This window comes from Mauremys reevesii, linkage group 13 (genome assembly GCF_016161935.1).
Source record: "Mauremys reevesii isolate NIE-2019 linkage group 13, ASM1616193v1, whole genome shotgun sequence".
Lineage (NCBI taxonomy): Eukaryota > Metazoa > Chordata > Testudines > Geoemydidae > Mauremys > Mauremys reevesii.
This window is the reverse complement of record NC_052635.1, coordinates 5,552,222-5,575,099: the sequence shown is the minus strand read 5'-3', so window position 1 is coordinate 5,575,099 and position 22,878 is coordinate 5,552,222. Positions and strand designations below refer to the sequence as shown.

The 22,878-nt window shown below is 55.4% G+C and overlaps 1 protein-coding gene across 2 annotated transcripts; it reads left to right on the top strand.

Moving 5' to 3' along the window:
• Positions 1 to 1,698: 1,698 nt before the first annotated feature.
• LOC120380204 (alpha-1B-glycoprotein-like) lies at positions 1,699 to 22,521 on the top strand. Of its 2 annotated transcripts, XM_039497714.1 has the most exons (10): positions 1,699 to 1,805; positions 1,947 to 1,985; positions 6,795 to 7,100; positions 10,213 to 10,518; positions 11,575 to 11,880; positions 14,566 to 14,871; positions 17,934 to 18,263; positions 18,812 to 18,922; positions 20,053 to 20,174; positions 21,323 to 22,521. In XM_039497714.1, the coding sequence occupies exons 1-10, from the start codon at positions 1,775 to 1,777 to the stop codon at positions 21,467 to 21,469; spliced, it is 2,004 nt and encodes a 667-aa protein (XP_039353648.1). In that variant the 5' UTR covers positions 1,699 to 1,774; the 3' UTR covers positions 21,470 to 22,521. The 2 variants fall into 2 exon arrangements, with proteins under 2 accessions (XP_039353648.1, XP_039353649.1); XM_039497715.1 differs by lacking the exon at positions 14,566 to 14,871.
• The last annotated feature ends 357 nt before the right edge of the window (positions 22,522 to 22,878 follow it).

Here is a 22,878-nt window from a genome sequence, read left to right as displayed (position 1 = left end):
GCAGAGGAAGCCGCAGCCTCAGTTGCAGTCACCACTCAGCTGGGCGGCTGGACAGGCAGCAGCAGCTCAGGGAAGGAGGGGCTGAGGGCAGCTGACCACTAAGTTCCCTTCCCCTAAGACGAGAAGAGAAACAAGCACCTTGTACGTCGGTGGAAGATCCTGACTGAGACACAGTCAGCCAGGCTGGACCGAGCGGAATCACAGACCGAAACCATCTCGAACACAGACCGGACCTTGCTACAGCGAGTACTCGCCTCTCAGCTGCACGTTTTCACTTCGATTGACTTGTAACCGTCTCTGGCTTGGACTCTTCTCTTGGCACCACTTAACCCAGGGCCTGTTGTTACTGAACTTGGGTTATTTCATTCGAAACCAACCCAGGGCTGGGGTGAAATTCAAGTCACTGGTAACTCCAGTGAACGTGGCCAGCAGCTGCGGACTGTCTCTTTAGAGGATCAAGCTGCTGTTATTATTTCTCTGGATGCTCCAGGAGAGGGCTGGACATTTCCGGGCAGAGGGTTCGGGGGAAATTTGGGCTGGGGGGTGTTGGGTCCCTTAGCTAGTAATGACCAAGGCTGGCGGAAACCAGAGTGTGGTGGAGGGTTTACCAAGTAGGCTGCTGCGGTTGGAGTTGGCTGTTGATCACACAGACACTCAGTAAATGGCAGGGCCGTCTCCGTCTTTTTTGCCACCCCAAGTGGCGAAGTCAAAAAAAAAAAAGAAAAAGCCGCGATCGGCGGCACTTCGGCGGCAGCTCTACTGCGCCGCTTCATTCTTCAGCGGCAATTCCCTGTGCTGTGCTGAGGGTTGCTTGGCCGGAGGGCTGGAGAGTTTCCTGTGCTGTGTTCAGACATTCAATAAACCCTTCAGCTTTACACTGGCTGAGAGTCACTCTGGTCAAGAGATCGGGGGGCATTGCTGCCTCTGGGTGTGGAGGCCCCGGGGGGCCAGAGCGAGTAGAGACCCTGAGGGGGCCCAGGCGAGCGACAGCCGTGCTGAAGGCTCAGAGAGGTGCGGTTCCAGCAGGCAGAGAGGCCTACGGCTTAACCCCCAAGAGAGAGTGGGCCCCCGAGAAGGGCTGTGACTCTGAAGGGGGTTGCCCCAGGGACCGTGCGGAGCCAAGAAAGCACGAGTCCTGCGAGTCCGTGACAGAGGCACAGAACCTCTAAATGTTAGTTTAAAACACACCCCAAGGCCACAGCAGGACCAGGGGGCTGGTTTCCGAGTCTTTGCTATGAATGAGTGAGATCCCCAGTGGGTATCAATGGGCCGTAGCTCCACTGAGTGAATGGGGCCAGTTCCCAACTGGGTGAGTGGGACGTAGCTACATCAGAGTCAGTGAGGTCAGATCCCAGCTGGGGTCAATGGGACGTAGCTCCATCAGAGTCAGTGAGGTCAGATCCCAGCTGGGGTCAATGGGACGTAGCTCCACTGGACTCAAAGGGGAAGGTCCCCAGCTGGTGTAAACCGGTTTAACTCACTTTAGGTTCCTTTAGCCCCGCTGAGTCCCTAGCCCACCCCTGGAGGTGTTGGTTACCTGGGGCAGTTGCTCCAGCCCCTCCCACCAGTGTCAGCCGTGGGAAAGGCCAGCTCCCCTCCGCATGCATGGGGAACCGGTGTCTCTCCAGTCCCTGAGCTGAGCAGTGACCACGCCTGAGGCTGTGACTTCCTCTGCCTCCATCAGAGGGGAGGGGCCCGTTCCCCTCCCTGCGTCCAGACAGGGCCAGCGGCTGAGCTGAGAACCCAGCTTCCAGCCCCGAGCGACCAGCTCAGCATGGTGCTAACTCTCCTACTGCCTCTGCTGGGTAAGTCACCTCCCTCGGTCCACATCCCTCCCTCTGTCAGTCTGCCTGGGGATCCTCCCACCCACATCCCTCCATCCTTCTACTCCCTTCATCCTCTCCCCAGAGCTCTCACCCCCGCTCGTCTCTTCTCTTCTCTTCCAGCCTCTCTCCAGATGCTCCCCAGGCCGGTGTCCCCTCAAGGTAACAACGTCTCCTGTCCTTGCTGAGATGCTCGCGGTGGAGGTGGGGTTTGGACAATGGGGGTGGTGGCACGGATCTCCCTACTCTCACACTGTGATGTTTGGCCATTCTAAAGAAGGGGGAATCCCCGGGTGCCCTCATGTCATCCACTGAGTGGGTCAGGCTGCCCCAGTCACAGGTGTCTCCTGTGGAACCTGCAGCAGCAGCAGCAGCTCCACTTCATGGGGGTGGGAGAGCGACCTCAGCTGATGGCTGTTTGGGGGGTCCATGTGGTGGGTCCCATAGGGAAGAAGATGCCCCCATCCCCATGGGCGCTACCCAGCCCCTCACTGGCAGCCTCAGCAGAGAGAGCGAGGGCTGGACGGGCCATGGAGACTGAGCACCCACCTCCCCATTACACTGAGTCCCCCTGGTCAGGGGCCCATCGGGATGGGGCTGTGGGGAGGGGGGAGCTCTCTGTGCCCCAACTTTGGGCTCCCACACAGGGCTCAGGGTCAGGGGGCAGAGACCCAGCCCTGCCCAGCAGGACATTAACAGCAGGGTCTGCAGAGACCCCCAAGGAAATGCAGTGGGTAGAAAAACTCCCCCCTCCCTTCCCCACATCCGCCTGAGCTTCCTCATTTCTATTTCTCTATGAAGCCTTCTAGCTACAGCTAGGCAGCTCTCATGGCTGGCTGATGGGTTCTTTCCCCTATTCTTCCCCTCCCCCCTGACAGAGAACTTGGGGTGAATACCCTGATGCAAATGGGTGTCTCAGGGTCGAAACATTTGCATTAACAACCATGCCCCCATTTGAACCCCCTTCCCCAGGAGGGTGAATGGGGGATCTTGGGGTGCCCCAGGTGGATTAAGGATCCTCCCATGCGCATCATCCCCTCACCCACTCCCCCAGGATGTGCAGAGAGGGGATCCTGGTGACCCCCAGGCACATGAAGGACCCTCCCCCCCCCCAGCTCTGCTGCTCATGCCCCTAATCCCTGGCGAGAAAGGCAGATTCTTTTTTTGGCTCCTGCCCTTCTCCCTGAATTGCTCCTTGTAACAGTCTTGTCCCACCCACTCTGTCATCTCCTCCATGCACAGGATGGAGGAGCAGCAGATTTGGGGTCAGTGGGAGGATATGGGGGGAGCAGACTGTGGGATGGGGGGTGTTAAGTTTCACAGATGGGGGGAGCTGGAATTTGCCCAGCCGCACAAAGGGCGGGTCCATCTTATAGTGAGAGACCCCAGGAGCTGGAGGTGTTTAGAGTAACAAAGAGAAGGTTAAGAGTGAGTTGGTCACAGTGCAGCAGTTCCTACATGGGAACAGAAATTGGGCAATCGACAGACAAAGATCTAACATGACCCAGCGCCTGGAAGCTGGAGCTAGACAAATTCAGGCTGGAAATAAGGTGTAGATATTAACAGTGAGGGGGATTCACCACTGGGACCGTTCCCCAGGGGTCGTGGTGGATTCTCCAGCGCTGGCAACTTCTGAATCAAGCCTGAGGGCTTGGCTACACTTGCAAGTTAGAGCATAATAAAGCAGCCGTGGGTGCCCTAACTCCCGATGTCTCCACACTGGCAAGGCACATAGAGGGCCTGGACTCTGCAGCTGGAGCGCTCCTAGTAACCCACCTCTACGAGAAGCAGAAAGCTTGCTGCGCCCCGACTGAAATGCCCATGTGTCAGTGTGAATGAGGTGTTCCATTACTGTGCTGTGATTGGTCTCTGGAAATGTCCCATAATCCCCTGAAGTCAAGTGGCCTCTCTTCTCATTGTTTTGAAAGCTCTGTTTCTGACAGCCCACATGCTTATCTGCTCCAGGATAAAGCAACCATTAGTGTGGAATGCTCCTGTTGTGAGTCTGTGTGAGGGGGGTGATGAGGGAGTCTCCTGCTGTCTGAACTTACAAGATAGCATGGTGACACACTCTCAGCCCCCCAAAACACACTGTCTCTCCCCCCACATACACACAACACATTCCCTGTTACACTCCACCCCCACCCCACCACCATTTGAAAAGCACGTTGCAGCCACTTGCACACTGGGCTAGCTACCGCAATGCACTGCTATTTCTGGCATTGCAAGAGCTGCTAATGTGGCCACACCAGTGCGCTTGCAGCTGACAATGTAAACACACATCAGCGTTTTCCCTGCTGTGGTCTCTGAAGGCTGGTTTACCTCTCAGTGCTCTACATCTGCAAGTGTAACCAAGACCAAAAAGTTTTTCTCAGAGATCTGCTCTAGGTCACAGAGGAGTCAGTTCAGGGAAGTCCTAGGCCCTGGGTGACACAGGGGGTCGGACTCCATGATCACAATGGTCAATTCTGGTCTTGGGATCTATGGAAAGATCCCAGAGAGAGAGAGAGAGAGAGAGATGGGCGGTTGTTTATTTGCCGTGGTGTATTTCCCAGGACGGGTGCCGGGCAGTGAGATGAGGCTGGTTTGTGATCATGTCTTTCCAGGACCATCTCTGCCCCCTTCTCCATTCTCCTCATTCCATTGTGGCCTCTCCCTCTGCACTGACCCCTCTGCCTCTGTTCTAGCTCGCCCGCCAGCCCCCACGCTCTCCCAACCACGGGTACACAGTGTATCTCCCAGGGGAGCGGGCTACCCTCAGGTGCTTGGTTCCTCAGCGTGAGCAGGTTTCAGGAGACAGATTCTTCTATCAGAAAGGGCAGCAGGGTCCCAGTGTGGTCCTCAGCACTAATGCAGGAGCCTGGCTGGAGCTTTGTTCTCCAGCTGGTCAATGCTGGCTGCCTTCCTGCAGAGGGTGGGACATCCCTGGGCATTAGTTGCTAGGCACCAAATGTCCAGGCAGTTGGAGTGATCACTGTCTTCTCGAGCTCTCCATGGGAATGGGGCCCTGAGCTCCAGGCCACTAGGCCTTACTCACACCCAGATCTCTGCAAAGACTAAACAACATTTTCCCTCAACCTAGTTAGCCATGCAGCACGTAGGGGAAACAGACATGCACAGTAATCAGAGGCAATATTATGGAAAAGCCCCATATGGTCGCAAACCCCAACACTTCAGCTTCACCCCTTCTCTGGTCAGGGCCACTCCCGGCATCTTAGACATTCTGTAGTGGGCAGAGGTGTCCCACCTGATCAACAAGAAATGGCACTGCTGCAGGGAAGCTTACAACACTGGGGTCCCAGGTGGGCACTGCTGTGGGGAGGCTCACAATGCTAGAGACAAGGCTGGGCACTGTCACAGAATCACAGTTGGAAGGAACTTCAGGAGATCATCTAGACAACTCTCCTGCTCAAAGCAGGATTAATCCCCAGACAGATTATCACCTCAGATCCCTACATGGCTCCCTTAAGAATTGAATTCACCACCTTGGATTTATCAAACCACTGAGCTAGCCTCCCTACTGTAAGTCTTTAGCCCTGTGGCTGCCTGGATTCCTCGGTCATGGTTTCTATCGAGAGAGGGATTGGTTTCTATCATGTTACAACAACCCCCTGCTGGCGCCAATATGCCAGGATCCCCTATTGCCACGTGTATTGAAGGGGTAGGTGCTCCACTGAGGTGCTCAGCACCTGGCAGCCAAAAAACAGTAGGATACAAAGTTCCTCTATCAAGTCAGGGATTTGGTCTCTGAAGAGGTCCCTGGTCCCAGTCGAGTGGCCGGCTGATGCTCACAGCTGAGACAGACACCACCCATCTCTTACCTCTGCTATGCACTGGGCAACCCAGTAAAGCCAGTGGATCCAACACAGAGAGGCTCACTCTCCTGCTGGGTAACATGTGGGCACAGTGCAGGGTTGGGGTTCAGCGAGGTACAGGGGTGCAGGGTGTTTCCAACAGAGAAATCTCAACACCCCTGTAATTTCTGAGATGAATTTGACCCTAAAGTCCCAGGTCCTTCCAGAGATCCCTGCTGGGTGTGACTCATCTTCTGTATTTAACGCTGACCCCTGTTTTCCAGACCCTCTGTGGCCCCAACCCTCTCCCTGAGCCCTGATCTCCCCGGGTACCTCTCTGGAGAGCCTGTTCCCCTCACACACAGGGCTGCCCCTGGGTTCACTAACTTGCAGGATTCCAATGTGACGAGCTCTGCAGCTCCTCTTACCCCTTTTAGTGCCAGTGCAGGGTCAATACCTATCACACGGGGTCAGGGTTTGGGGACTGGAAACCCTCCCCAGCCCCATTAGCCCCTGTCTGTGCAAACGCTCCCTGCGCCACAGCAGAACCTCCAAACCTCCAAACATTGGTTTAAAACACCCCAAGGGCCGGACCAGGGGGCTGGAATCAGAGACTTTGCTGTGGATGAGCGAGATCCCAGCTGGTGAGAATCACCCAGACCTCCAAAGGAGTCTCTGGGTAGAGCCAGATCAGTGTCAATGTAGCTCCACGATAGTCAAGGGGGACAATCCTCAGCTGGTGTCCATAGGCCATAGATCCACTCAGTCAATGGGCCAGACCCCAGGTGGCCACATGGATGATGGTCCACAGCAGTACCCAGGGCTCTGAGGCACAAAGCAATGACCTGCCCTTAGCGTGAGGATGCCTGTTCTGTGCCTGCTGGGGGCAGCTCCCCGACACCCCCGGCCTCAGCCACTCAAGCCCTCCGCTCCCAGCCCCTGCAGGCTGAGCTGGCCCTGGGCAGGAGCTGCCCCATAAGGAGGGGACATTGCTCCCACCGGGTCCCGGGCAGTGAGATCTCTGCTGCTGACTGTTTGCATGGCCCAGCGAGGACGTGGTTCCTGGGCACTGAGCTCTTTCCCTCTAGTGCTCTTTCCTTGGCTTCTCCTCTGCTTCTGAGTATCCAGCCTCCCAAGTAGGAACCGTCTCCTCCCCCGACCCCCTTGTCTGTTCCAGTCCCCGACCTGGCTCCCCAGCTCACCGTGTCCCCAGAGCATCTTGTCTATATAACTGGAGAAGCTGTGACCCTGACGTGCTCAGTGTCCAGGACGTCCATTGTGTCCGGGGTCCGGTTCTTCAGAGATGATCAGGAAATTCAACGGGAGGAACTCCCCTCACCCCAGTACAGTTACACCACTTCTATTCAGCTTTCGGGAGTGTCTGGATTGCGAGCTGAAGTGTACAGCTGTGAATCCTGGAAGACAGAGTCTGGGCGAGAAATCGCATCGGAGAGGAGCCAACCTATCTCCATAGCATTGACAGGTGAGTCCCTCATCTCCTGCTGTGTACTGGCCCCGTGGTGGGGTTTCTCTGCTTCACGCATGGGGTGAGAGAGCCCGGTCACTCAGCTCTGGGCTGGGTACCTCCCTGGAGAGCCTGTTCCCCTCACAGTCTGGGCTGCCCCTGGGGTCACAAAGATGCAGGATTCCAATTCAACATGGTGGTGACATGGGGCATCTCATCTGGGGGTAGCTTCCCTCAAACCCTGAATGTCACAGGGCCGGGGGGGCTCTGGGTCATGCACCTGCTCGTACTGGATACGCTCGTCCGACCGGGTGATCCCAACTGGGAACAGCCAGCACCTCTCCACCAGCCTAGGGGAGGAAGCACTGGGCAGGGAGATCAGGATGGTGTGTGGGTGTTAGGGACTTTGTTCGTCTATCTGCCCGTCCTCCTCACTTTGTGGAGATTCCCTCCTCAAGTTCCATTCCAGACCCTCCATCACCCCACGCTCTCTCTTGGCTCCCTGCTCCCCATCTCTATCCGAGGGGAGTCAGTCACCCTCAAGTGCTCGGCTCCCAGGAGTGAGAGGGTAACGGGATACAGGATCCTCAACCCAGTCCAGCCAGCAGATCCCACACAGAAATGCCCGGCATCCTGCTGGGTAACATGTGGGCACAGTGCAGGGTTGGGATTCAGTGAGGTGCAGGGGTGCAGGGAGTTTCCCACAGAGAAGTCTCCATCCCCCTCTAATCCCTGAGATTAATGTAACCTGGTAACATCTGCCCCTCACTTCCTAGGCCTTCCAGAGTTCCCAGCTTGGTGTGACCCTTTTTCTGTATCTAACACTGTCCCCAGTTTTCCACACCTCCCTGCAGCCCTGTCCCTCTCCCTGAGCCCTGATCTCCCTGGGTACCTCACCAGAAAGCCTGTTCCTCTCGCATGCTGGATGGCCCCGGAGGTCACAAAGCTGCAGGAATCCAATTCGATGTGGTGGGTGCATGGAGCAGCTCAGCTGGGGGCTCACCTGGAAATAGCTTCCCTCAAACCCTGAATCTCACAGGGCCACAAGGGCTACGGGTCATGCACCTGCATGTACTGGATACGACCGTCTGACTGGGAGAGCCCAGTTGGGAAGAACCAGCCCCTCTCCACCAGCCTGGGGGAGGCGGCACTGGGCAGGGAGATCGGGGAGGTTTGTGCATGTTAGGGATTTTGTTCATCTATCTCCTCGTCCTCCTCACTTTGTGGAGGTTCCTCCTTCGATCTCCATTCCAAACCCTCCACCACCCCACGCTCTCTCTTGGCTCCCTGCACCCCATCTCTATCCGAGGGGACTCAGTCACCCTCAAGCGCTCGGCTCCCAGGAGTGAGAGGGCGACGGGATACAGGCTCCTCAACCACAGCACGGAGCAGATCCCCAAAGGAGTCTTCAGCCAGGGCACCTCAGTGATCAGCACAACCTACTCAGCAGAGAGCGTGTGTGACGCTCCCCGGGGACAGCCAGGGCCTGGGGCATGTTCCTACGACCTGCCTTTAGCTAGAGGAAGCCTCATCTGTGCTTGCTGGGGGCAGCTCCCTGACTGCCTGGTCTCAGCCGCACAAGCCCTCCCAGCCCCTGCAGGCTGAGCTGGCCCTGGGCAGGAGCTGCCCCCCACAGGTACCAAGGAGGGGACACTGGTCCCACTGGGTTCCCCAGCAGTGAGGTTCCCTTCTGCTCAGTGTTTGCATGGCTCAATGGGTAACAGGTGCCCCTCACCTCCCAGGTCCTTCCAGAGATCTCTGCCGGTTGTGACCATCTTCTGAATCTAATGCTGACCCCTGTTTTCCAGACCCCTCAGTGGCCTGGTCCTGCCCCTTGAGCCGTGATCTCCCCTGGAGAGCCAGTTCCCCTCACAGGCTGGGCTGCCCAGGATCACCAACTTGCAGGATTCAGATGGAACAAGCTCTCCAGCTCCTGTTACCCCTCTTAGTGCCAGTCCAGGGTCAATACCCATCACACGGGGTCAGGGTTTGGGGACTGGAAAAGCTCCCCATCCCCATCACTCCCTGTCTATGCAAATGCTCCCTCTGATGCAGAAAAAAAAATTGTTTAAAACACACCCCAAGGGCCCAGTGGAACCAGGGCTGGTTGATGCTTCCCAGGGGCTGCCCAGGTCTCTGAGGAACCTCCCTACCACCCGCCCTTAGTGCAGGGAAGCCTGGTCTGTGCCTGCTGGGGACAGCTCCCCAACACCCCCGGCCTCAGCCGCACAAGCCCTCCCCTCCCAGCCCCTGCAGGCTGAGCTGGCCCTGGGCAGGTGCTGCCCCATCAGGTACCAAGGAGGGGATGCTGGTCCCAAGAGGTTCCCTGGCAATGAGATCTCTGCTGCTCTGAATTTGCAAGGCACGGTGGGGACGTGGTCCCTGGGCACTGAGCTGGGGGAGGAAGCACTGGGCAGGGAGATCAGGATGGTGTGTGGGTGTTAGGGACTTTGTTCGTCTATCTGCCCGTCCTCCTCACTTTGTGGAGATTCCCTCCTCAACTCCATTCCAGACCCTCCACCACCCCACGCTCTCTGTTGGCTCCCTGCTCCCCATCTCTATCCGAGGGGAGTCAGTCACCCTCAAGTGCTCGGCTCCCAGGAGTGAGAGGGTAACAGGATACAGGGTCCTCAATCACAGAATGGAGCAGATCCCCAAAGGATTCTTCAGCCAGGGCACCTCTGTGATCAGCATGACCTACTCAGCAGAGAGCGTGTGTGACGCTCCCTGGGGAAAGCCAGGGCCTGGGGCATGTTCCTGCCACATGCCCTTAGCATGAGGAAGCCTCATCTGTGCCTGCTGGGGGCAGCTCCCCGACACCCCCATCCTCAGCCGCACAAACCCTCCCCTCCCAGCCCCTGCAGGCTGAGCTGGCCCTGGGCAGGAGCTGCGCCCTCAGGTACCAAGGAGGGGATGCGGGTCCCACGGGGTTCCCCGGCAGTGAGATCTCTGCTGCTCAGTGTTTGCATGGACTGGTGGTGACGTGGTTACTGGGCGCTGAGCTGGGGCTGGCTGGGGTCTGTGTCCAGGATCCCTCCCTCTTCTGCTCTTTCACTGGCTCTTCCTCTGCTTCTGTGTCATCAGTCTCCCTAGTAGCCATCTCCTCCCCCGACCCCTTTGTCTTTTCCAGACCCCCTCCCGGCTCCCCAGCTCACCGTGTCCCCGCAGCAGCCTGTCTACATAACTGGAGAAGCTGTGACCCTGACGTGCTCAGTGTCTAGGACGTCCATTGTGTCCGGGGTCCGGTTCTTCAGAGATGATCAGGAAATTCAACGGGAGGAACTCCCCTCACCCCAGTACAGTTACACCACTTCTATTCAGCTTTCGGGAGTGTCTGGATTGCGAGCTGAAGTGTACACCTGTGAATACTGGAAGACAGAGTCTGGGCGAGAAATCACATCGGAGAGGAGCCAACCTATCTCCATAGCATTGACAGGTGAGTCCCTCGTCTCCTGCTGTGTACTGGCCCCGTGGTGGGGTTTCTCTGCTTCACGCATGGGGTGAGAGAGCCCGGTCACTCAGCTCTGGGCTGGGTACCTCCCTGGAGAGCCTGTTCCCCTCACAGTCTGGGCTGCCCCTGGGGTCACAAAGATGCAGGATTCCAATTCAACATGGTGGTGACATGGGGCATCTCATCTGGGGGTAGCTTCCCTCAAACCCTGAATGTCACAGGGCCGGGGGGGCTCTGGGTCATGCACCTGCTCGTACTGGATATGCCCGTCCGACCGGGATATCCCAGCTGGGAACAGCCAGCACCTCTCCACCAGCCTAGGGGAGGAAGCACTGGGCAGGGAGATCAGGATGGTGTGTGGGTGTTAGGGACTTTGTTCGTCTATCTGCCCGTCCTCCTCACTTTGTGGAGATTCCCTCCTCAAGCTCCATTCCAGACCCTCCATCACCCCACGCTCTCTCTTGGCTCCCTGGCCCCCATCTCTATCCGAGGGGAGTCAGTCACCCTCAAGTGCTCGGCTCCCAGGAGTGAGAGGGTGACGGGATACAGGGTCCTCAATCACAGAGCGGAGCAGGTCCCCAAAGGAGTCTTCAGCCAGGACACCTCAGTGATCAGCACAATTTACTCAGCAGAGAGCGTGTGTGACGCTCCCCGGGGACACCCAGGGCCTGGGGCATGTTCCTGCCACCTGCCCTTAGCGTGAGGAAGCCTCATCTGTGCTTGCTGGGGGCAGCTCCCTGACTGCCTGGTTTCAGCCGCACAAGCCTTTCCCTTCCAGTCGGCCCTGTGCAGAAGCTGCCCCCTCACATGCCAAGGAGGGAATGCTGGATCCACTGGCTTCCCCAGCTGTAAGATCTCTGCTGCTCAGTGTTTGCATGGACCGGTGGTGATGAAATTCCTGGGCACTGAGCTGGGGTTGGCTGAATTGGGTGTCCCAGTCACCTCCCTCTTCTGCTCTTTCACTGGCTCGTCCTCTGCTTCTCTGTCACCAGCTTCCCATGTAGGAACCATCTCCTCCCCCAACCCCCTTCTCTTTTCCAGACCCCGTCCCATCTCCTCAGCTCACCATGTCCCCAAAGCAGCCTGTCTACGTAACCAGAGAAGATGTGACCCTGACGTGCTCAGCTACAGGGGCGCCCACCGTGTCCGGGGTCAAGTTCTTCAGAGACAAGCAGGAAATCCAATCCAAGAAACTCCCCTCACCTCAGTACAGATACACCGACTCTATTAAGCTGTCACGGGTGTCTAAAGCGGAAGCCGGCGTGTACAGCTGTGAATCCTGGAAGACAGAGTCTGGGCGAGAAATCGCATCGGAGAGGAGCCAATCGATCTCCATAGCAGTGACAGGTGAGTCCCCTGTTTCCTGCTGTTTGCTGGCCCAGTGGTGGGGTATCTCTGCTCTGTGCCTGGGGTGAGACACAGCCCGGTCATTCAGCTCTGGGCAGGGCCACCAACCTGGTCAGTTTCAACCCCCCATGTCTAATTAGTGACACTCCCCGCAACTCTAGCTCCTCTAGTGGGTTTTCGGCGGGGTATACTGCTGCTTTGGGTTTCAGGGGCTCCCAGCCAGCAGTAACATCTAAAGCTTGTCAGTGTCAGGCCCTGATGTCAGACACACCATGGGTGGCGGGGGGTGTTGGGTGCCCCAACAGCAGGGAGAGGCTCCTAGCTGATCAGTAAAGTTTGTCACTTAAATGGCACAGCTGTGGGGCAACTTTCAGCCCAGTCATCCTGGCTCACAAGTCATCTAGTTCTATGCCCTCAGCCCTACTGCTTCATTCATAATTGTTATCAGAAGTGGGATCAATCTCTGGTGTCACCCTGACCCCCTACCAGCACCAGTTCACCAGGATCCCTACGGCCCATGTCTATGGGAGCGGAAGATGCTACCTTGAGGTGCTCGGGCCCCGGGCATGAAAGCACCATTGGGTACGAATCGTTCTCTCAGAGCAGGGATTTGGTCTCTGAAGAGGTCCCTGGTCCCAGTGGAGTGACCAGCTGATGCTCACAGCTGAGACAGAGACCACCCGTCCCCTACCCCTATTGGGCACTGGGCAACCCAGTCCAGCCAGCAGATCCCACACAGAAATGCCCGGCATCCTGCTGGGTAACATGTGGGCACAGTGCAGGGTTGGGATTCAGTGAGGTGCAGGGGTGCAGGGAGTTTCCCACAGAGAAGTCTCCATCCCCCTCTAATCCCTGAGATTAATGTAACCTGGTAACATCTGCCCCTCACTTCCTAGGCCTTCCAGAGTTCCCAGCTTGGTGTGACCCTTCTTCTGTATCTAACACTGTCCCCAGTTTTCCACACCTCCCTGCAGCCCTGTCCCTCTCCCTGAGCCCTGATCTCCCTGGGTACCTCACCAGAAAGCCTGTTCCTCTCGCATGCTGGATGGCCCCGGAGGTCACAAAGCTGCAGGAATCCAATTCGATGTGGTGGGTGCATGGAGCAGCTCAGCTCGGGGCTCACCTGGAAATAGCTTCCCTCAAACCCTGAATCTCACAGGGCCACAGGGGCTATGGGTCATGCACCTGCATGTACTGGATACGACCGTATGACTGGGAGAGCCCAGTTGGGAAGAACCAGCCCCTCTCCACCAACCTGGGGGAGGCGGCACTGGGCAGGGAGATCGGGGAGGTTTGTGCATGTTAGGGATTTTGTTCATCTATCTCCTCGTCCTCCTCACTTTGTGGAGGTTCCTCCTTCGATCTCCATTCCAAACCCTCCACCACCCCACGCTCTCTCTTGGCTCCCTGCACCCCATCTCTATCCGAGGGGACTCAGTCACCCTCAAGCGCTCAGCTCCCAGGAGTGAGAGGGCAACGGGATACAGGCTCCTCAACCACAGCGCGGAGCAGATCCCCAAAGGAGTCTTCAGCCAGGGCACCTCAGTGATCAGCACAACCTACTCAGGAGAGAGCGTGTGTGACGCTCCCCGGGGACAGCCAGGGCCTGGGGCATGTTCCTACGACCTGCCTTTAGCTAGAGGAAGCCTCATCTGTGCTTGCTGGGAGCAGCTCCCCGACTGCCTGGTCTCAGCTGCACAAGCCCTCCCCTCCCAGCCCCTGCAGGCTGAGCTGGCCCTGGGCAGGAGCTGCCCCCCTCAGGTAGCAGGAACCTGGTCCCACTGGGTTCCCCGGCAGTGAGATCTCTGCTGCTCAGTGTTTGCAAGGCCTGGCAGTGACGTGGTCCCTGGGCACTGAGCTGGGGCTGGCTGTGGTCTGTGCAGGAGCGCCGGCAGCCTTTTTGAAGCCCTAGGCGACAGAAGGTCCTGCTCCCAAAATGGCGCTCCCGACGGAGGCAGTGAAAGATCCCGCCCCCGAAATACCACCAATGACCGCGGCAGCCAGATGTTCAGACGCCGCGGTCGCTGCCCCCCAAATGTCAGTGCCCTAGGTGACCGCCTAGGTCACCTAATGGGTTGCACCAGCCCTGGGTCTGTGACCAGGATCCCTCCCTCTTCTGCTCTTCACTGGCCCTGTGACGAAGTGGGACTGGTCTTACTGGGGGCTTGGTACAGATCCTAAGTGTCTAGCAGCAAAAGTCCATGCAGCAAATGCCTGACACTCTGTCTCCTAGCAACTGATGGCCCGAGCACCTTCCCTGCAAAGGTGCTGGCTAAAGGTGTTGGAGACAAAGGGGTCAGGTGACCTCCTGGCCCGGGAAAGAAGCTGAGCAGAGGGGAGGGGCCGGAGGGGGTTGGGCAGACTGAAGTTGGCTGGGGAAAAGAGGGGAAGCAGAGCAGAGAGAAAGGGCTCTGATCCCCGATGGGGGTTATGGGGCCCCAAGATGGACCTAACAGGGGGGGATCCGGTTATCTGTGCCTGCAAGACCTGTGTTGGACTGTGTTCCTGTCGTCTAAATAAACCTTCTGCTTTACTGGCTGGCTGAGAGTCCTGGTGAATCGGCAGGGAGCCCGGGGGTGCAGGGCCTGACTCCCCTATACTCCGTGACAGGCCCTTCCTCCGTTTCTGTGTCACCAGCCTCCCAAGTACGAACCATCTCCTCCCCAACCTCCTTGTCTTTTCCAGACCCCCTCCCAGCTCCCCATCTCACCAAGTCCCCACAGCAGCCTGTCTACATAACTGGAGAAGCTGTGACCCTGACGTGCTCAGCTGCCAGGGCACCGACCGTGTTTAGGGTCCGTTTCTTCAGAGACTACCAGATAATCCACTTCAAGGAACTACCCTCACCTCAGTACAGTTACACTGACTTTATTGGATTGTCGGGGGAGTCTGGATTGCGAGCTGGAAAGTACAGCTGTGAATTCTGGCAGACAGTGTCTGGGCGAGAAATCCCATCGAAGAGGAGCCAAACCATCTCCATCTCAGTGACAGGTGAGACCCCCCCATCTCCTGCTGTTTGCTGTCCCTCTGGCGGGGTCTCTCTCCTCCATTCACGGGGTGAGACACCGCCCGGTCACTCAGCTCCAGACAGGGCCACCAACCCCCCCATGTCTGGTTAGTGTCACTCCATGGATCTCTGGCTCCTCTAGTGGGTTACGGGAGGAGAGGCTATAGTGCTGCTTTGTGTTTCAGGGACTCCCAGCCAGCAGTAACGTCTGAAAATTGGGGGCTGTCTCTTGTCAGTTGGGATTGGGCACCCCAACAGTGGGGAGGGGCTCCTAGCTGATCAGTAAAGTTTGTCACTTAGAGGGCACTGCTGTGGGAGAACCTTCAGCCCTGTCATCCTGGCTCACAAGTCATCTACTTCTATGCCCTCTGCCCTGCCACTTCATTCATAATTGTTATCAGAAGTGGGATCAATCTCTGGTGTCACCCTGACCCCCTACCAGCATCAGTTCACCAAGATCCCTATGGCCCATGTGTACGGGAGGGGAAGGTGCTGCCCTGAGGTGCTCGGGCCCCAGGCATGAAAGCACCATTGGGTACAAATCCTTCTCTCAAGTCAGGAATTTGGTCTCTGAAGAGGTCCCCGGTCCCAGTGGAGTGATCGGCTGATGCTCACAGCTGAGACAGAGACCATCTGTCCTGTACCCCTGCTGTGCACTGAGCAACCCAGTCCATCCATTGGTCCCACACAGAGATGTCTGGCCTCCTGCTGGTAATGTGGGCACAGTGCAGGGTTCTGGCTCAGTGAGGTTCAGGGGTGCAGGGAGTTTCCCAGGGAAATTTCTCCATCCCCATCTAATTCCTGAGATGAATTTGACCTGATAACATCTGCCCCCAGCTCCCGGGCCCTTCCAGAGATCCCTGTTGGGTATTACCCTTCTTCCGTATCTAACCCTGACCCCTGTTTTCCTGACCCCACTGCAGCCCCATCCCTCTCCCTGAGCCCAGACCACTCCCGGTACCTTCCCAGAGACCCTGTTCCCCTCACATGCTGGGCTGCCCCTGGGGTCACAAAGCTGCAGAATCCAATTCGACATGGCAGCAGGATGGCGTATCTCAGCTGGGTGCTTAGCCGGGGGCAGGGTCACTCACCCCTTGAGGATCAGAGCTCTGGTGTCTCTGGGTTGTGCACTTGTCTGCACCGGGTACCCCATCCAGCCAGGAGATCGGACCTGGGAAGAACCAGCCCATCTCCATCGGCCTGGGTTCGGCGGCGCTGGGCAGGGAGATCGGGGTGGTTTGTGTCTGTGTGTGTCAGGGACTTTTCTCATATATCTCCCCTCCTCCTGTTGTGGGGCTCCCCTCTCTATCTCTATACTAGACACTGCACCTCCCCCCACACTCTCTCTAGACCTGCTTCACCCCATCTATATTTGAGGGGAGCTGGTCACGCTCAGGTGCTTGGGTCTAAGGAGTGAGGAATCAACCGGGGATATAAATTATTAAATCAAAGAGGGGGACGGATTCCAACGGGGTCTCCAGCCAGGACACCTGGCTGATCAGCACAACTTACACAGCAGACAGTGAAATGTGCACCTGTCTGTCCTGGACAGTGGAGCGTGGAGTAAGCTCCCATTTGAAAGGAGCCCTCCTGTCCTGGTGTCAGTGATGGGTTAGACCCCATTTCCACCTGCGGGTGGGTGAGACATGAGAGTCATCACTGGGGAGGACCCTTCTCCATCCCTTCCCAGCTACAGCCAGGATCTGTGCTGCTGCAGCCCCAGACCATGATCCCAGTTCTCCCAGTGCCCCCTGCCTCTCCCCAGCCAGACTGTCCAGACAGCCATTACCAGAGCCTGAGACTTTCTCCTCTCCCCTCTCCACTGACCCCTCTGCCCCAGATGCTCCTCTCCGCAGAACAATCGTCTTCCCCTCCCTCTGCTCTCCAGACCAGCCCCCAGCCTCTCTGCTTTGCCCTTCCCCCAACTCATTCCTCTTAGGCACGGACCCCACAGCCAAGGAAGGGAGTTGAACTCCAGCGTGGCCCCCATCTCAGCCAGGAGGGGCCAGCTGGAACTCACAGCTGAGGCAAAGAAACCAGAGCCCCAGACCTGGATAATCCAGGCCAGTCAATGGATCATAGCTCATACTCCATAGGTTGCCAGGCCAGAAAGGATCACTGTGTTCATCTTGTCTGACTTCCAGCATCGCACAGGCCAGAGAACTGGAGCAGCACGAGCGCTAACGTCCCTCTGGTCCCCATTCCTGCCTCTTCTGATTCCACTTCTGCTTATTATCCTCTCTTCCTCCTTCCATGCTGGACTCTAGTCTTTAAATTTACATCTGCTCCTTTTACTCCCCTCCTCTTCTGCCCCCTCTTTGCTCTTTCATGCTCCTGATGAGCCTCACGCTACAACATTCAGGCCTAACATGGCTGCCCAACTGGGAAAATGGCCTTCTCACTGCCCGACATGACCACATAACTGGCAACATGGCTGCTATTCTGATGCCAACACAGCCACAAAATGAGGCTGCTCAGCACGGCCCAGGACACATTTATCCAATATGGCTGCCTGATTTCCAATATGGCCGCCCTTCAGAGAGCAGCACAACCTATGGCTACTCAACATAGCCAGGACATGGCTGCCAAACAGAAACAGATCTGGGCATCCAACATGGCCATCTTGTGCCTCTCCCCTCTGGGATGGTAGAATCCCACCAGGACCACCCAGCTCTCAGTCAGTCTGGCCAGAGTGGGCAAGATCTGCAGAGAGAACTGTGCCCTCCCTATCTACTGAGATCTCCGTAAATATCAGGGGCTGGAGCATTAGTAATGGAGGGGTGAGAGAAAATGAGTCATGGCCAGGTGCCCCGGCCACCTTCTGACCCCCATGTCACAGCCCCACATTGTATCTGAAGGAAGCAATTCCCACCCCAGCCCAGCTCTCACTTATTTGTGTGGGGAGCCCCTCAGGATCCTGAAGAGAAGCACGAGACACTGGAGAGAGAATAAAGTTCAGCTGTAAATAAACTGAATTCTGGGCACCCTCTCCACTTTCTCCACTGCCATGCCGCTGCTGACCCCTGTCCTTTTTTAATCCCCACAGATCCCCCTCCCCAGCCTTTGTTGAGCATGGATCCCCCATCTGGAGTGGTGAGCGAAGGGCTCCCCCTGCACATCACCTGCACGGCCCCCTGGGATGCTGGTCAGCGGAGGTTTCACTTCTACAAGGACAGTGTCAATCTCGTTCCTGGGGATGCAGGGTCTGACGTCAGCACCACAGAGTCTGGCACCAACTCTGTGAACATCTCTGTGCTCAGCATCCCTCAGGCTGGTCCCAACAACACTGGGGAATTTACTTGCGGGTACGAGAAGAATGTGGATGGGAGGTGGATCCCATCTCCCAGGAGCCGGGCCGTGACTGTCACTGTGACAGGTGAGACTTCCCTAATTTCTTAATCCAGCTCCTGGTTTGCTCCCATTGGAGGGGAACCATCCCCAGGAGCTCTCCTGGGAAATGGGGTCTGATGAGGTGACAGATTTCACATGGAGATAGAAACCAAAGTAGAGATGAACCCCCCCCCACACACACACCCTTTCTATCTATCATACGTCAATGGTGACGTGACCTATTATCTGAGCACCTCACAGTGTTGTTAATGGATTTTGCCCCTCAGTGCCCTTTTCAGAGATGGGGAATGGAGGCAAAGAGAAGATGAGCCACCACACGGGGGCTGCAGGATAGCAGGGAATTGAATCCCCATAGCCAGTGCTGAAGAGCAGCCCCATAACCACTGGACCATCCTTCCCCTCTTTGGAAGGGGAGCAGCCTGTTACAGATGGAATGTGTGTAGACAACATAGTGAGAGGTTGTCGTCACAGCAAATTTGTTTTAAGGGCGGATTCCTCTGTGGGTCCCAGACCTTTTGCCAGGGCTGCCTGGCTGTTCTCATGTCCCTTTCCCTCCCTTTTCTTTGTCTGCAGCATTAACAGCCTCACACTATACCCGTGATATTCTGCTGAGAACTGGTGGTGTCTTGCTTCTGGGTGGAGCCCTGGCTGCTCTCATCTGCTATTGCCATAGGAAGAAAAGAGGTGAGTGATCTCCCTGTGATCACCCACCTGCTCCTGCGATATGGTCTCCTCAAAAACTATTCTGTAGTGATCAGTGTAAATAATTTTAAACCATTAACAACCACAAAGAGTCCTACCACCGTTTGGGTATGGAAACCAAATTCTAAAATATGCCTGGTAAACAAGGTATGTACCTTTCAGTGAGAAGACAAAGTACAATAAGAAGCTAGAGTCAGGGCTGGCTCCAGGCACCAGCCGACCAAGCACGTGCTTTGGGCGGCACCTAGTAAGGGGCGGCCAGTCTTCGGGTGGCAGGGCGGCGCTCAGGGTTTTTTTGTGGGTTTTTTTTTTTTGGTTCAGTGGGGCGGTGCTTAAGGTTTTTTTGTTTGTTTGTTTGTTTCGGCCGGGCAGTGCTCGGGGGTTGTTTGTTTCAGCAGAGCGGGGCGGCGCTCAGGGGGGTTGTTTTGGCGGGTAGTGTGCGGCGCTGGGGAGGTTGTTTCAGTGGCTCGGTGCTCGGGGGGGTTGTTTTGATGGGGCAGCGCGGTGTGGCGATCAGGGGGGTTGTTTCGGTGAGGGGGGATGGCGCTGGGAGGGCTTATTACAGCACGGAAGGGCGGTGCTTCGGAGGGGTTGTTTCAGCGGGGTAATGCGGCGCTTGGGGGGATTGTTATGGCTGAGTGGCGCTTTTTTTTTATTTATTTATTTTGCTTGGGGCAGCAAAAAAGTTAGAGTCGGCCCTGGCTAGAGTTCTAAAAAAATATTTATAGGCTTTCCACTGTGTAGTGATACATGTTCGACATGTCAAATAACCAACTCAGCTGCAGTTTGATTGAAGACAAATCGTTTCATTTGATGTGAGCACTAAGACCTTTGGTTGTGGTTAGGGCAAAGTGAGGGGTAAAATAATTTAAAATGTGCAGTCATCTTCATGCCTCTGGGCTACGAAAATATAGATTTAAACAAATTCAGATAAATTGTTGGACCATTTTCCCACTGTGTCCTGGCAGAAGCCCCAAAATCACACACGCACTGAAATCAATAGTTACAAAGCTGAGTTTACCTTCTTCTTTCTCAAGGTTGCACATTGTAGCTAGGCATTTCCTCACAATCTCTCCCCACTTCAGCTCTGTTCTCATCTGGTTCTGTTTTAGTTCCAAAGCCTCTGAGAAGCACCAAGGGATCTGAGCCCAGAGAACACACCAGGAACCTGGATCCTGGTTGCGATAATAAGGGATCAAAAGCCACAGGTGCCGGAGGAGAGCGGATGGAACAGGTAACGTGAATGGATTTATAGGCTAAGCTTCAAACCTCAGCACAGTCCAACCACCTGGAAACGGCAAGGCCTGAATCTTTTGCCCAGTCCTGAGATGCAGCTGCCTTTCTGGGGTGGGGCAGCCAGGTAACAGCCACAAAGAGATGCTGCACAGGGTTTGCTCACACAGGAGGCAGGGCTGGGAATTCATCATCCCTTTCCCCATGACCCCAAACCTCCACTGAATCACAGAAATGTGGGGCTGGAAGGAACCTCAAGAAGCCATCTAGTCCAGCCCCCTGTGCCGAGGAAGGATTACTTCAACCTAGACCATCCCAACAGGTGTTTGTCCAACTGTTCTTTAAAACCTCCAGTGATGGAGACTCCACAACCTCCCTAGTCACTACCCTTAGAGATTGAAAGTTTCAATCAATATCTAACCTAAATCTCCCTTGCCACATATTAAGCCCATTACATCTTGTCCTACCATCACTGGATACAGAGAACAATTGAGCACTGTCCTCTTTATAATGTCATGTTAAAAGATGGTTATCACGTGTCCCCCCCTCCCCCCCATCAGCTTTCCCATCTCTGGACTAAACATGCCCGATTCTTTCACCATTTCCACACAGGTCATATTTTCTGAACTTCTGATAATTTTTGTTGCTCTTCCCTGGACCTTCTCCAGTTTGTCCACATCTTTCTTAAGTGAGTCACACAAAACTCAACACAAGTCTCCAGCTGAGGCCACGCCAGTGCCGAGTGGGACAACAGTTACCTCCTGTGTCTTACACACGACAATCCTGTTCATATACCCCAGAATGAGATTAGCCTTTTTCTCAGCAGCATCTTGTGCTGTTACTGATCTGCAATTTGTGCTCCACTTAGAACTCCTTTACTGCAGTGCTGCTTCCGTACAAGTTAAACCCCTTCTGTCCTGCTGCCTTTAATTTTTCCTTCCTAAAGGGAGTATTTTGCACTTCCCTGAATTCCATTTTACTGATTTCAGGAGAATTCTCCCTTTTTTTGAGATCACTTTGATCTTGTCCTCCAGTGTCTTTTCAGCCACCTATTTAATAGGCGTACTCTCCACTCCAGAACCCAGGTGTTTAGCGTCTGTGCACCCCCCCCCATCCGCCCTTCACCATGTCTCTTTCCTCTCCCACCAGGGCTCAGAAGTCGCCTACGTGCTCATAGAATTCCCGGCCTCACAGGCCCACAGGACCCAGAAGACAAAAAAACCAAAACCTGCTGAAGCTGAGCATGTGCTGTATAGCGAGGTGGTGACAACGCCCACCTGGAAGGCAACTAAATAAGGAGGGGAAACCCTCTGTATGTCTCTCTGCATCTTCTCCCCCTCCTCCAGGCATCCATATCCTTAACCCTTTATGCCCCAAGAGGCCTTTTATGCCTCTTGGGGATGGGCACACCCAAAACACCATTGATAGAATATTTAGCCAACCAGCATCTTGTCAGGTATCATGTAAAAACTGGTAACCCATTGGTCATGAACACCACTGTGTGGTGTATGCGCAGATTGTGTAGAAAGAGTTATGTCTGTATGCTGGAAATATGCTCTGGAGGTAGTTGATAAAGAAGCCGGCCCTAGACAAAGGAATGTGGATTCATGCGTCTGCGTGAATCAGGATAACTGGCGGATGAGAAAAACAGCCTGGCTTGCGTGCTGCTGGCCGGTCTGTGCCCACTCTTACCCAGGCTGCAGGCATTAGCTGAGAACTTACAACCTCACAGCTGGAGACCAGACCAGGTCACCTGTGTGTTAGATTTGCTCTAAAGAGGTATTAGTCTTATAAGAATGTCTTTCATGTTTAGACTCTCTGAATTGCTTGTATGTTGCTGCCTGCATTAATCTCACTGATAACATCAATATCCCGTGTTATAAGTGTTTGCTCTGAAACTGTAAACGCCCACAGTGCAGAGAGAAACAAGACCAAGTGTGAAATACGAGTTTGCCACAAGAGGGGTTATTTCCTGCCCAGCAAAAGCAGACACCTGACAAACCATTGTGGGACATCAGAGGACAAAACCCTTTGTTGATTGCGTCTCCCCATCCATATAGAGGCAACGTGGATGGGAACTTGTCCCCTGCTCTTGAACTCTGGGGGAAGGGAATAAAAATCCCTAAGAAGAAATTGCGTCATTTTGGCTGTCTGAACTCAGAAGGGCCAGAGACTCTGAACTGTAGCCAGAGATCTCCAGGGGCTGCCTCTGATGTCTGTCCTGAAAGACTCTTTGAATTCACAGATCACTAAAAATCTATCACTCTTCAGATTTACATGGTGACTCATTGGCGTGTGTCTATTTGATTGCTTTTACCTGCAGGTAACTCTCTTATTCCTTTTTCCTAGTTAATAAACCTTTATAATAGGATTGGTGACAGGTGTTGTTTTTGGCGTAGGATCTAGGGTACCAGTTGATCTGCGGTAAGTGACTGGTCTCTTGGGCTTGGAAGCAACCTAAGAACGATGTGATTTTTGGTGTGACCATTGTGACAGGATCCCCGGGGTGCAGCCTGGGACCATGGGATCCCTGTGCCCCTTGAACTCTCTCCAGTCTGGGCTGTCTCTCACAGGTGCTTTGCTAGCGAGAAGCAGCAAGCCGCTCCAGGACCTGTTATCATGCAGCATAACCACATGTGAAGTCCCACCCCCAGCTGTATTGCATTAATGGTCGCAGAGCCACTCATGAATCACACAGGAAAGGC